Here is a 12,584-nt window from a genome sequence, read left to right as displayed (position 1 = left end):
TGGATTGCCTCTCATCAGATTTGTAGCCTTGGAGCCTACCCTGTATCCCGCACCTCCCCTCAGCCAGCTGTGCGTGGGTCCCTAGAGTGGCAGGGGTGGGCAGGGGGGCGACTGTTGAGGCCCTGGCCCAGGAGAGGTGGTCAGGCCTTACTATGGTTCTGCTAGACGATGATTAACTGGAAGGTGATGAAGCTTAAGCCCCTTTCTGTTTCCTATCTAAATAAATACTTTTAAACAAAACCAGAATTATTTTTAAAGAGGACTCTAAAATTGAGTAAAATTCAGGCCCCCCAAACCTTGATCTGCTCTAGTCCTGCCTTGACAGGGCTCATGTGAGACCCCCCAGGTACCAAGGAGCCTGATCAGGGTGGAAGCTGGTAGGGGGGAGAGGGGTTAGACGGTGGGGGAGGGGCTTTAACCGCCAAAGGGGTTTGAGCCAGGGGATGCAGTGTATGCCCCTGGCAAAACTGAAGGGGCAGGGAGCAGCAGGAGTGGCCCTCGCAAGACCCAGGTGTCATCCGGTCTGAGTTTGAACCAGTAGAGGTAGAACTGAATTTCCGGGGCTTCCTTGGTGGCCCAGTGGTTAAGAATCCGCCTGCCAATGCAGAGGACACGGATTCGAGCCCTGGTCCGGGAAGATCCCACATACCTCGGAGCAGCTAAGCCCGAAAGCCACGACTACTGAGCCTGCACTCTAGAGTTGGTGAGCCACAACTACTGAAGCCCGTTCTGCAACAAGAAAAGCCAGCCTGATGAGAAGCCCACACACGGCAACTAGAGAAAGCCTGCGCGCAGCAACGAAGACCCAACGCAGCCATAAAGTAAATTTAAAAAAAAGAATTTCCGTCCAGTGAGAAGCGCTTTTTTAAAAAATTTATTTTTACTGGAGTATAGTTGCTTTACAATGTTGTGTTAGTTTCTACTGTACAGCAAAGTGAATCAGCTATACGTATACAAATATCCCTCTTTTTTGGATTTCCTTCCCATTTAGGTCACCACAGAGCACTGAGTAGAGTTCCCTGAGCAATACAGTAGGTTCTCATTAGTTATCTATTTTATACATAGTGTCAAGTATATATATGTCAATCCCAATCTCCCAATTCATCCCAGCACCCAAAAAGCGCTTCTGATTGGGCTCCACTGTAATAAAACGTCCTGCATGTGTGCTAAAAACACCATCCTTATAACCATCCTCCTCTCGCTCACCAGCTCAGTAGTTACTCCTCTCCAGGGTCTGGGAAGGCCGGGGATTGGGGTGGCGCTGGTCCTGAGCTTTGCGGTGTGGGGGGAACTAGGGGTCTTTCGTGTCTGCGACTTGCGGCGCCCTCAGCATCTCAGGTTGGTCTGAAGGATGCTGCAGCGGCCAGCGCATAAGGAGGAGTCAGGCCTAGACGCTGGGCTCCGAGGGGGCTGAGTCGGGCTGTGGGGAGGGGCCTGGGGTGGGGCCTGTATGGGGGCGGGGTCCGGAGGGGGATAGTCGGGAGGGGGCGGAGCCAAGCCCAGAGACTGGGCTCCAAAGGGGAGTAAGGCTGGGGGCGGAGCCTAGGGAGGGGGCGGAGTCAGGCCTAGAGGTGGGGCTCTGAGGGGGACCAAGCAGGGGGCGGTCCGGGAGCCGAGGGCGGTCCCTGCGGGGCGGACCCTGGGGGGCGGACGGGGCCCGACGGGCGCTCTGGGTGGCCGCGGCCATGAAGCCGCAGCCGCCGGGCTAGGCCCCGGGCGGCTCCAGCCCTGGGCGGCCCGCAGAGGGCTGGGCCCAGCCCCCGGCTCCGGTTCCCGGGCCGGCGGGCGGCCGCTCACCATGCCCGGCAAGCACCAGCACTTCCAGGAACCCGAGGTCGGCTGCTGCGGGAAATACTTCCTGTTTGGCTTCAACATCGTCTTCTGGGTGAGCGCGGGGTGGGTTCTGGGCCCTGTGCTGGGGATGGCGGGAGAAGGAGCCTCAGTCCCCTACTAGGGGGTGACACTCTCTGCCACAAGGGCTTGGGACCGTCCCCCCACTCCTTCCTCCCACTCGCACTTCCACGCCCACCCCCAGGACCACCCGAGGGAACTACGAAGAGGCCCGGATTGCAGGGGACGGGTCCCAGCCACTGCGGTAGTGGGGGGGAGGGTAGTCTTCCGGGGTCTTCCCGAGGCCCGGCGGAGAAATGGGAGGTGTTTCCGTGAAGACCCCACGGCACGCTTAGTGCGGGCGCCCCCTCTCCCTCCCAGCCCCCTTGCTACCCTGGGGTGTCGGGGGTGCGCGGAGCCCCAACCCTGGTTTTACCCGTAGGGAGGAGAGCCTCCTCGAAGGATGGGATCCCGTCTCCTGCCCCTTTACCCCTCCATTACCTGGGCCTGCTGCCTCGCCTTAAGCTCCTACAAAGGGGGAGGGATAGGTCAAAGGTCGAAGCCCCACCCCACCCCAAAGAGGCTTGCGGGCAGGGAGGGCCAATCGCCCTAGTTCTCAGCCGGGGACAGGGGATATTTCCTGATGAGAGGCCAGGAGAGCTGGCCCTGGGGAACAGAATTCAACATCCACAGCTGACCAAACCAAGGCTCCAGGGTGGGGCTGCCCCTGCCTGGAGAAAGGAGCTGCTGGTGCCCCTCCCAGGGTGGCATCTGTAGCCCTGGGCCCTGCCAAGTCATCTTTCCCTTCTCCCTCCCCATCCCATATCTCCAAGGCTACTTGCTGCCTCTGCAGTCTCTGCTTCTGACGTCTTGGGTCAGAATGCCAGGCCCATTCAGTTTTGTTTAGCAAGGCTCAGTGGCACTGCCCTCTACCCACATGCTGCTCATGCAATGTGGGTGCCCTTTGGCCTCAGCAGTGCCCAGCCTCGAGGGTGTGAGCCATGTGCAGAGAGCGCTAGTCAGGGAAGTCTGAGGCTCTGGGCGAAGCAGGCCTAGCTGTGAGACAGTGGACAAGTCACTTCTCTCTGGGCCTCAGCTTCCCTGGCAGCGAGTGGGTGATAATGAAGCCTGCCCCTCAGGACTGTTACGCAGATTAAATGAATTATAACTTACTGTATTCTTGCAGCTACTTTATTATCTACATTTTACAGGTGAAGTAACAGGCACAGAGAGGTTAAATCATTTAACCCAGAGTCACACAGCCAGTAAGTGCAGAGCCAAGGTGACAGCTCAGTGGGCAGTAGATGGAGGTGAGGCAGAGCATTAAGCAGAGGGAGCCCCCAGATGTCAAGGGGCGAGAGGCATGAGAGACCCAGGCTTGTTCCAGGGTCCCCCAGGGTGGGGAGCCCGAGTGTGAAAGGCCCCAGGGCTGGGGCAGAGAGTTTGAGTTTTATGTTGAGGGCAGAGGGTAGCACTGAAGGCTTCAGTGCTGGGTGATGGGTATGTTCTAGCTTCTGTTTTGGAGGCAGATCTGCCTGGCTGACACGGGGAGGGTGAGTGAGGGGCAGAGTTTGGAGGTAGGGAGACCAGGGAGGAGGGCTGGGGCCCTCCAGTTGGGGTGGTGGCGAGTGGGAAAGGTGAGGAAGGCTCCAGGGGAAGTTATGAGGCTGAACTGACAGGACTGGGCCACTTGGGGGTTTGGTTTTGGGTCAAGGTGGCCTGAAGGAGGTACCTGTGAAACAGGCCCAGAGATTTTTTTATTTTAATGGAAAGCAGACCCTTATGTTACCCTGCTCAGAACCTTCCAGTTTTTTCTCACTAGAATACAGTCCAGACTCCTCCCCGTGGCCCACAGCACCCTGTGCTGTCTGGTCTTGCTGCCCTTCAGTTTGTCCCTTGCACCGCCAAACATGATCTTACCTCTGGGCCTTTGCCAGTACTTGCGCCTGGATTCTCTTCTCTTCAATGCACCTTTTCATCATTCAAACCTCAGCTAAAATGTCACCATGCTCCCTAACTGAAACATGCCCCCACTACCCTAGTAACTCCCCATTTCATCACCCTGTTTGATTTCCTTTAAAGGCTCTGTTGGTATCTGAAATTACCTTGTTTGCTCACTGTGGATTTCCCCCACTGGAGTGTAAACTCCATGAGGGCTGAGAGCTCATGTGTCCTATTCCCTGATGTATTTCTGGTGCATGGAATGGATCCTGGGACATGGAGGCGTTTGCAGCAGGCAGGTGGACTAAGGGCTGTAGAGCCAGGGAGAGGTTTGGGTGGAGATCAGGAGACGCCAGTGTCATGATGGGGTGAAAGATGAGTGTGAGAAGAAGAAGGGTAGAAGGCTGAGGTTGGAACCTGGTGGGGGAGGGGGGTAGCCATGTGCATGGCGCAGGTGAAGCAGAGCATTGTAGGAGGGAGGCTGAGAAGGGGCAGGAGGAAGAATGGCATTGCGTTAACCATGGAGAGGTTTGGGAAAGAGAAAGTAGTGATCATTCGCCTAAAGACCATGGGCGGGTCAAGTGGGATGAGGCAGGAGAAGTGATGTTTGGTGTCACATCCCAGATCCAGTGTGGGGGAGGGAAGGAAAAATATTTCTAGAAAAAGAGTACAGCAGTGGGAGGAGCCTGGGGTTGGAGAGGGGAAGGTGCTAAAGGTGGCAGGTCAGGGGTGGAGCTGACTGAGGCTCTGTGCTGAGGGCAAGGAGGCTGCAGAGAAAGCAGGTGGGAGAGGGAGGTCTGAAGAGATGGGGTCACGGCCTTGGGCTTGGGCCAGAGGAGCACTCTCCCTCTGAGACTAGATGTCCTGCCTGGGTTCAGGCAGCTGCCCTCGATATCCAGGGCTCTTCCCAGTACGGAAATGAGGTGGGATAGTGGGTGGTGTTTAGAAGGCCTAGGCTGGTGCCCCTCTGCTGATCTGGGCTGAATTGGGATTCCCTGTCATTCAGGAGTCTTTGGCTGTGAACTACAAACATGTACTCTGCTAGATAGAGGTTGAAAGGGTGGGACGGGAGTGAGGTGGCAGTCACAGAGTTGCAGGGCAGCAGGAGAACCAGACTTGGGAGGGGGCAGAGAGGATGCCAGGAGCCTGGAACCCTAACATAGGCCTGGGGTGAGAACAGAGGCTCAGGAAACAGCTGCTGCCGCTTGGTGGGAGTGTTTTGGCCATCCTCTGCTCCAGTTCTGAGTTCCAAGAAGGGGCCTGCCTTTGTCTGTGTTAGGGCTGGGGACGGTTCAGTCTTCCAAGCTGTGTCCTGTGGGAAGAAACACTGAGATGCATTCTTGGGAAGATTGAAAGGACCCTGAATGTAAATTGATACAGCCACTACGGAGAACAGTATGGAGGTTCCTTAAAAAACTAAAAATAGAACTACCATACGACCCAGCAATCCCACTACTGGGCATATACCCTGAGAAAACCATAATTCAAAAAGAGTCATGTACCAAAATGTTCATTGCAGCTCTATTTACAATAGCCAGGACATGGAAGCAACCTAAGTGTCCATCGACAGATGAATGGATAAAGAAGATGTGGCACATATATACAGTGGAATATTACTCAGCCATAAAAGGAACAAAACTGAGTTATTTGTAGTGAGGTGGATGGACGTAGAGACTGTCATACAGAGTGAAGTAAGTCAGAAAGAGAAAAACAAATACCGTATGCTAACAAATATATATGGAATCTAAAAAAAAGAAAAAAAAAGAGAAAAAAAAAAGAAAAAAAAATGGTCAGAAGAACCTAGGGGCAAGATGTGAATAAAGATGCAGACCTACTGAGAATGGACTTGAGGATATGGGGAGGGGGAAGGGTAAGCTGGGACGAGGTGAGAGAGTGGCATGGACATATATACACTACCAAACGTAAAATAGATAGCTAGTGGGAAGCAGCCGCATAGCACAGGGAGATCAGCTCGGTGCTTTGTGACCACCTAGAGGGGTGGGATAGGGAGGGTGGGAGGGAGGGAGATGCAAGAGGGAAGAGATATGGGGACATATGTATAAGTATAACTGATTCACTTTGTTATAAAGCAGAAACTAACACACCATTGTAAAGCAATTATACTCCAATAAAGATGTTAAAAAAAAAAAGAAAGGACCCTGGATCCCATTTATAGCCCTTTCCCCTCTTTCTCTCTTTCCCCCTGGCTTCCTGAAGACCCTGAGCAGTAGGGGGGAGGGGGCTCTGCTGGGGGTGGGAAAGGATGCTGGTGCCCCAGCCCTCAGCTCTTTGCTGCTGCTCCTGCAGGTGCTGGGAGCCCTGTTCCTGGCCATTGGTCTCTGGGCCTGGGGTGAGAAGGTAAGGTGGTGGGGTAGGGTGTGGGGCTGCTCTGGGTCAAGATGGTGGGAGGGCCGGCCCCCCCCCATTTGCCTCTGCTCGCCCTTCACAGGGTGTTCTCTCCAACATCTCGGCGCTGACAGATCTGGGAGGCCTTGACCCCGTGTGGCTGTTTGTAGTGGTAGGAGGCATCATGTCGGTGCTGGGCTTTGCCGGCTGCATTGGGGCCCTCCGGGAGAACACCTTCCTGCTCAAGTTTGTGAGTGCCCTCCCACTGGGGACCCCAACCTCCTCCCACCCACTTCTTGCATAGTTCATGCTTAATAACGGTAGTTTTATTATTATGTTATTGTAACAGTGATCACCAGATTTGTATTCTCCACATTTATAGTATCCTTTCTGTTGTAAGGGACCGAAACCTAGTGGCCTAAGCTAAAAGGGCCACTAAGAAAGCCCAGGGGCGTGTTAGCTGCCAGCGCATTTGGATCCAGGAGCCACCACAGTGTCACTTGTCTTAGTCGCTCTGTTTCTCAGCTCTGTCCCTCTGGGTTGGCTCCAGTCCCCTTGGGGTGGAAAGATGTCCAGGAATGGGTGGGTGCTGGCTTCAAGCTGCCCTCCCAGGAACTCCTGCTGGAGGCTGAGTGAGGTTCTCCCTTCCCAACCATTCTGCCAAAGTCCTTCAATTGCATCTCCTTAGTCCTGATTGGCTGTCTCTGGACCAATCCCTGTGATCCCAGGGGAGGTAGCGCTCTGATTGATGGGCTCTTGACGCATGCCCAGTCCTCTATGTGGGAATGGGAATGGGGAACGAGGTGGAGATGGCTCCTTCGGAGCCGCAGAAACTGAATGTGTGTGTGGAGAGTGGTTTCTCAAAGACAACAGGGTAGGTAAGACCAACACTATCTTTTTTCATCATAAAACAATACTAACATGATAGAAGGTGGGGACTCTGGGCTGTCTTGGGTCGGGGCGCAGGAGGTTGGAGCCCCACCCAGTGGCAACCCCAGACCCTGTATCTCTGACCCCCACTGTCTGTGTGCCCCCAACCCCAGTTCTCCGTGTTCCTTGGCCTCATCTTCTTCCTGGAGCTGGCAACAGGGATCCTGGCCTTCGTCTTCAAGGATTGGATTCGAGACCAGCTCAACCTCTTCATCAACAACAATGTCAAGGCCTATCGGGACGACATTGACCTCCAGAACCTCATTGACTTTGCTCAGGAATACGTAAGTCCAGCATCCAGCTCTGACCACGTGCAGGAGGCACCTACCGGGCAGATGAATGAGGGAGCAAGTTCCCTGTGTGCTGGGTCCGTTCCCTCGCCCACCAGGCCAGGCAGGCCCCAAGGAAGCGAGCTAGGAAGGCCCCTGTCTGAGAGGAAGCCAGCCCCCGGTGGTCTCCATGTGCCTAGCCCTGCATGGACACAGCATTGGGAAACAGAGGCCAGAGGATCCAAACTGGCTGCTCCTAGGCCAGGCTTACAGAACACTTAAAGGAGGAAACGTGGCATAAAAATATAGATTTCTTCTACTAAACTGGGCCCACAGTATGGGCTGGCGCTACATTGCCACTGCCCCCTTTGCTGGTAGAGGGACTGTGACCCGTCCCCGCCACTCTATTTTATTATACCTGTCGGCCCTCTTCCCTCATTTATATTATTTGTTTGGCCTCTGAACATATTCGAGTTTGAGACCCGCCCCCCAGAAGCTCTGCCCTCAAGCTTGCAAACCTAACCCCTGTGAAGAAGCAGTCAGTGAACAGTTCACGAAATCCTAGACACCTCCCGCCTGCATGTTCTCACCCACTCACACACGTAGTCACACACGCTCAGAGTCACACTGCTTTGGTGCCATCCACCCTAAGAACTGCTCTGGGATCCAGAGGTGAACCAGAGCCGGTGCCTGCTTTGAGGAGCTCTCAACCCAGGGCAGAAGTAAACAGAGAGGCAGGTGGTTAGGATGTGATTTATTTGTTCATTCAACACAGAATTGTTATGGACCTATTGTGTGCCAGGCTCTGGGCTAGGGGCTGGGGATTCAGAGGTGAAAAAAGCTGGGACCTGTGTTTGTGGGGATGGTAGTCTGGGGGAAGAGACAGATGATAAAAGAGCAAAGCAAACAAGCGTGTGTGTGTGTGTGTGTGTGTGTGTGTGTGTGTGTGTGTAGAATTATAAATTGTGGTAAGGGCTGAAATGGGGAAGCTCGGAGAAGGGGAAGGCCACTCGGGGGCAGCCTTGGGGGAGGAGAAGGAGCAGGGAGATGAAGAGAGGGGCAAGTGCTCTCCAGCAGGAGCAGCGGGTGCTGACAGAGTGAGAGGAGGCAGGCAGAGGCCAGGCTGTGTGCTGGGACCCATGCAGGCAGAGCCACATGGCCGTACCTCACTCCCCTGGCCCAGCCCGCGGGGTGTACCTGTGTCTGCCGCTGAGCTGGTCCCTTGAGGGCCAGCTTTTTAGCAGCCTGTGCCATGTCAGTGAGTTAAGGCTGTGTGCTCCTGTCTCCCCACTAGATCATGAGCTCCCTGCTTCATTGCAGCCCCACGATGTGCTGGGTAGGGGTAATGGTGATACAGGTGCTGACAGCAGCATCTGTGAAGTGGAATGGGATCATTGTGAGGGTGGCAGGATTGCCCTCCTGTCCCGGCAGAGAGGAAGGGAGAAGGTCTTCTGTAAAAATCGCTGGGGCAAGTGTGGGGAGATGGGTCACAGATGTGGGGTTCAGTGGTGCCTTTCCCCACAGGGTTGGTTGAAACTCCAACCCGTCAAGGTGGCCTGGAGGAAGCCACAGTCCTTGTGCCACCATCCTTGCCCCCTCCCTTCCTTTTCTCAGCCTTTCTTGGGCTAGGGGACAAGCTCAGGAGCCCCTTCCTACTCCCCCCAGCCCCCACCAACCCAGGCAGGAGCCTCAAGCTGCTCTGGTGGCCCTGGGCCCAGGCCTGGCCTGTCTGTGGGGGAGCTACCCGCCTGCCTGGCTGCCTCTAGGCCCCCTCCTGGCCAGCCCAGCCCTGTCTTCCTGCAGCCTGGGCCTGTCCCCAGACAGGATGGGGCTCCTGGGCTGGGCCTGGCTCACCTGGGGTTCTTCTCCCACCCCGTAGTGGTCTTGCTGCGGAGCCCGAGGGCCCAACGACTGGAACCTCAATATCTACTTCAACTGCACTGACGTGAACCCGAGCCGGGAACGCTGCGGGGTGCCCTTCTCCTGCTGCGTCAGGGACCCTGTGGTGAGTGGGGCCTGGTGAGGAGGGGTGGGCCTCGCAGTTCGCAGGCCCAGTCTGGGAAGAGCCCATCCCCGGGCTGGCTCGGCCCCGCCCTGCTCTGGGGGCTGTGGATGTGGATGTCGGGGGAGGTCAGCTTACATGGGAGTAGCCCTGCGGGCTGGGGAGTTTGTGTCCATGGGCAGCGCTGAGGCCTGTTGGATAGGGACTGCTCCTCTTGGGCCACCATGCTGGGGTGGCAGGGTTGGGGGTTCTGACCCTTTTATGGCTTTCTTTAGAGCAGAAGCTTCTCGCAGTGCCATCCCTCCAGTCACAGTGCACAGGGACAACGAGGGCCAGGTTTCTTCCCATTCTTACAAAACTCGAGCTGTCAGAGTTCCTAAAAATGAAGCAGTTCAAGCTGGTGGTGTGGCCATGCGCCCTGGCATCAGGGAAGGAGGTGCACGGGTCCCAGCCAGCCTAGCTTAAGGAGCGGTGGACGTGGCGGAATCCATGGTTCCATCTGCTTCCCCTGAGACCCCGTGGATGCCCCCCCACTGAGTTGCTCACTGGCCTGTTTCTTCTCAGGAAGATGTCCTCAACACTCAGTGTGGCTACGATGTTCGGCTCAAACTGGTGAGAGGGGAGGGGACAGGGCTGGGGGCAGCTGGGGGCACTGGGATTGGAAGATGGGGGTCCCCTATAGGCTCTAAAAGGCCTCAGGGATTCGTGGGAGGGGATGCTGAGTCCTAGGAGGCACGTGGGGCTTGGTACTGCCAAACACAAGGCAGTGGACTCCACTAGAGGGAGAAAACAGTAAGACATGGATAAAGAAATATGAACAGTAATGTGACAATTTCAGCTAAGCACTTGGAAGAAAATAAAATCAGAGAAGTGATGGGATTGGGGCAGGGCAGTCAGGGAAGGCCTCTCAGAGGAGAAGGCATCTGTGCTGAGACCCCGATGAGGAGAAGGCCCTGCAGTGGAGCTCCAGGCGGCAGGCACTAAGGTGTAAGGTCCTGGGCGGGGCTGAGCTTAGCAAGCTGGACTGAGATGGGGCCTGCAGTGGTGGTGGGTGGGCTGAGCCGAGCCTGGTGCCCATCTGTCCCCAGGAGCTGGAGCAGCAGGGCTTCATCCACACCAAAGGCTGCGTGGGCCAGTTTGAAAAGTGGCTGCAGGACAACCTGATCATCGTGGCTGGGATCTTTGTGGGCATCGCCCTCCTCCAGGTACTGCTGTGGCCCTGCATGCCCTCACTCTGCCCTGGACAACCTGCCCTGCCAGTGGCCTCTCCCTCACCTGCTCTCCGTCTTACAGATCTTTGGTATCTGCCTGGCCCAGAACCTCGTGAGTGACATCAAGGCAGTGAAGGCCAACTGGTGAGGCTGCCACGCTGGCCATGGCCACTCGCCTGGCTGACCCAGGGACCCCCCTCCCCAACTCTGCCCGTGATGGGCAAGGCTGCAGGAGGTGTTTCTGCTTGGACCTGAACCCCACATAGGGCTTGCGTGCCTCTGGGCTGTGCACCCATGGAGAGAGCTGCATGGCTCTGCCCGGGCTGCCTGTCCTGTAGCTGTGTGCACGGAGGGTGGGTGTGGCCAGTCGGTGTGCACAGGGAGCCGCCATCTCAGCTGTTGTTGGGTGGTTGGCTCTCCAGGGGACTAGGAAGGGCACAGCTAAGAGGGGGCAGGCCAGGTGGGGTGGGCTTGGGGCCTGCTGTTGCGTGGGACACAGCCTCACGCGTCTCAGAGCTCCCTCCACTAGCTGTGACCTCGACCCTGCCAGGAGCCCACTTCAGCCTCAATGTCTCAGACTCTAAAATGGGTCCAAGAATTTTCTCTCCCTTGCTTGCCTCTCAGGAGCAAACATGACGATGGCTACAGACTACTCAAATAAACAAAACCTTGAAAACCACTGGCTTCCGCCCGGCGTCTTGAAGGTTCTATCAGCTGCAGGTTCTCAGCAGAGCTCTCCATCTTGGGCCCTGGCCTGGAGCCATCCGCCAATGTGTTTTCTTGGCCTGGGTAGTATATACATTTGAGCCAACCTTTAAAACTTGGTGTATTTCACTTAAAAGTCCAGATCCCCAGCTTCTTGTGAAGATTGGCCATCTGGCCACAGCAGCTCTTGGGACATTGTCTCCTGGGACATGTGCTTCCTGTTCTCTGAGGGACCCACCTGGCCTGTGCTGCTCACCCTGTAGGCTGGGGTTGGCCTCCCCACTGCTGTAGGGTTTTTCCCTGCAAACACCGCGAGGCTGCCGTGGGCTAAGCCTGGGGCGAGGCACCAGGATGTGAAGAATGGGGAGGCTGGACCCTGCCCTGAAGAGGCCACACAGCCTAGGAGGAGCCCAGCCACACTGGAGACTGAGATGGGTGCCCAGGAGAGTGGCTGAGGGGTGGAATGGAGATCAGGAAGGTTTGGGGAAGGAAGTAGTTGGAAGTTGAAAACTTGGCACACATGGGGTTGGGGGGAGCCTGCTTTGGGGCCCATGGTGGTTGACGCAGGGACTTGCTCACTTGGAATCAAATCGAAAATCTTCATGGAGGCCTGCAGAGCTGCCTCATGGCCACCAGAGGGCGCACCGGCAAGCTTTGCCTGGGTCTGGCTGCTTCGTCCACAACCTCACTCTGGTACAGCCAAGTGCCTGGTGTGTCCACCCAGCTTACCAGTGCTTTGGGTTCAGGGAATTTGAGAACTTCAAAAGGAGCAACTGGCTCAGACTTGGGAAGCCTGCTGCTCTCAGCTCTGCCTCTTAGCTGCACGAAGGGGTGTGTGTGGAGTGAATGCTGCACCCATCCCTAGGGTGCCCTTTGTGGATAAAAGGAGGGATTTGGGCTGGTTCAGAGCTCCTACTCAGATGCTCTTAAGGTTGTATAAATGAATGAAGCAGGCCTTTGACTTGTGAGGTCTTTGCAGTGCAACTGACTTTCCTACTGTTCCTGAAGACTACACAGAGAGACATTGCTTTATGACGAAAAATATTTGGACCATCAAGTTGATAATGGCAGCTGACCTTGAGGTACAATAGAGTGGTGGGGACTGGCAAAGCACAGGTCCCCATCTGAAGTTGGTGGCTGTCATTTAGTTGTGGCTAATTGCTATAAAGTGGGAATGCAGGTCTAATGTCAGAAATCTGGAGAAGCCAGAAATCCAGGTTTTTATGTGAAATATCCCTATTTTTAAGGTGTTGACAACTAATGAAAAAAAAATGCTGCAAACCCAACAAAAGAGGAGGGGGCCAGCTTTGGCCCCTGTGTCACTATAGTTCCCTCTGGGATAATCACCCA

At 55.6% G+C, this 12,584-nt stretch overlaps 1 protein-coding gene across 6 annotated transcripts; it reads left to right on the top strand.

The window, feature by feature from the left end:
• The first annotated feature begins 1,613 nt into the window (after positions 1–1,613).
• TSPAN17 (tetraspanin 17) lies at positions 1,614–11,208 on the top strand. 6 transcript variants are annotated; one of them, XM_082455294.1, is made up of 9 exons: positions 1,617–1,885; positions 6,079–6,129; positions 6,221–6,367; positions 7,161–7,331; positions 9,196–9,321; positions 9,883–9,930; positions 10,407–10,523; positions 10,612–10,673; positions 11,154–11,208. In XM_082455294.1, exons 1-9 carry the CDS (start codon positions 1,799–1,801, stop codon positions 11,188–11,190), a joined length of 846 nt encoding a protein of 281 aa, XP_082311420.1. In that variant the 5' UTR covers positions 1,617–1,798; the 3' UTR covers positions 11,191–11,208. The 6 variants fall into 6 exon arrangements, 5 of the variants coding, with proteins under 5 accessions (XP_082311419.1, XP_082311418.1, XP_082311420.1 ...); XR_014261864.1 differs by lacking the exon at positions 1,617–1,885 and adding an exon at positions 5,253–5,462 and having other exon boundaries at positions 9,887–9,930; XM_082455291.1 differs by lacking the exon at positions 1,617–1,885 and adding an exon at positions 5,260–5,462.
• The last annotated feature ends 1,376 nt before the right edge of the window (positions 11,209–12,584 follow it).

Source organism: Balaenoptera physalus (assembly GCF_965194825.1).
Source record: "Balaenoptera physalus genome assembly, chromosome: 3".
Taxonomy (NCBI): domain Eukaryota; kingdom Metazoa; phylum Chordata; class Mammalia; order Artiodactyla; family Balaenopteridae; genus Balaenoptera; species Balaenoptera physalus.
The sequence above is the reverse complement of the archived record's forward strand: the minus strand, read 5'-3'. Positions and strand labels throughout refer to the sequence as shown.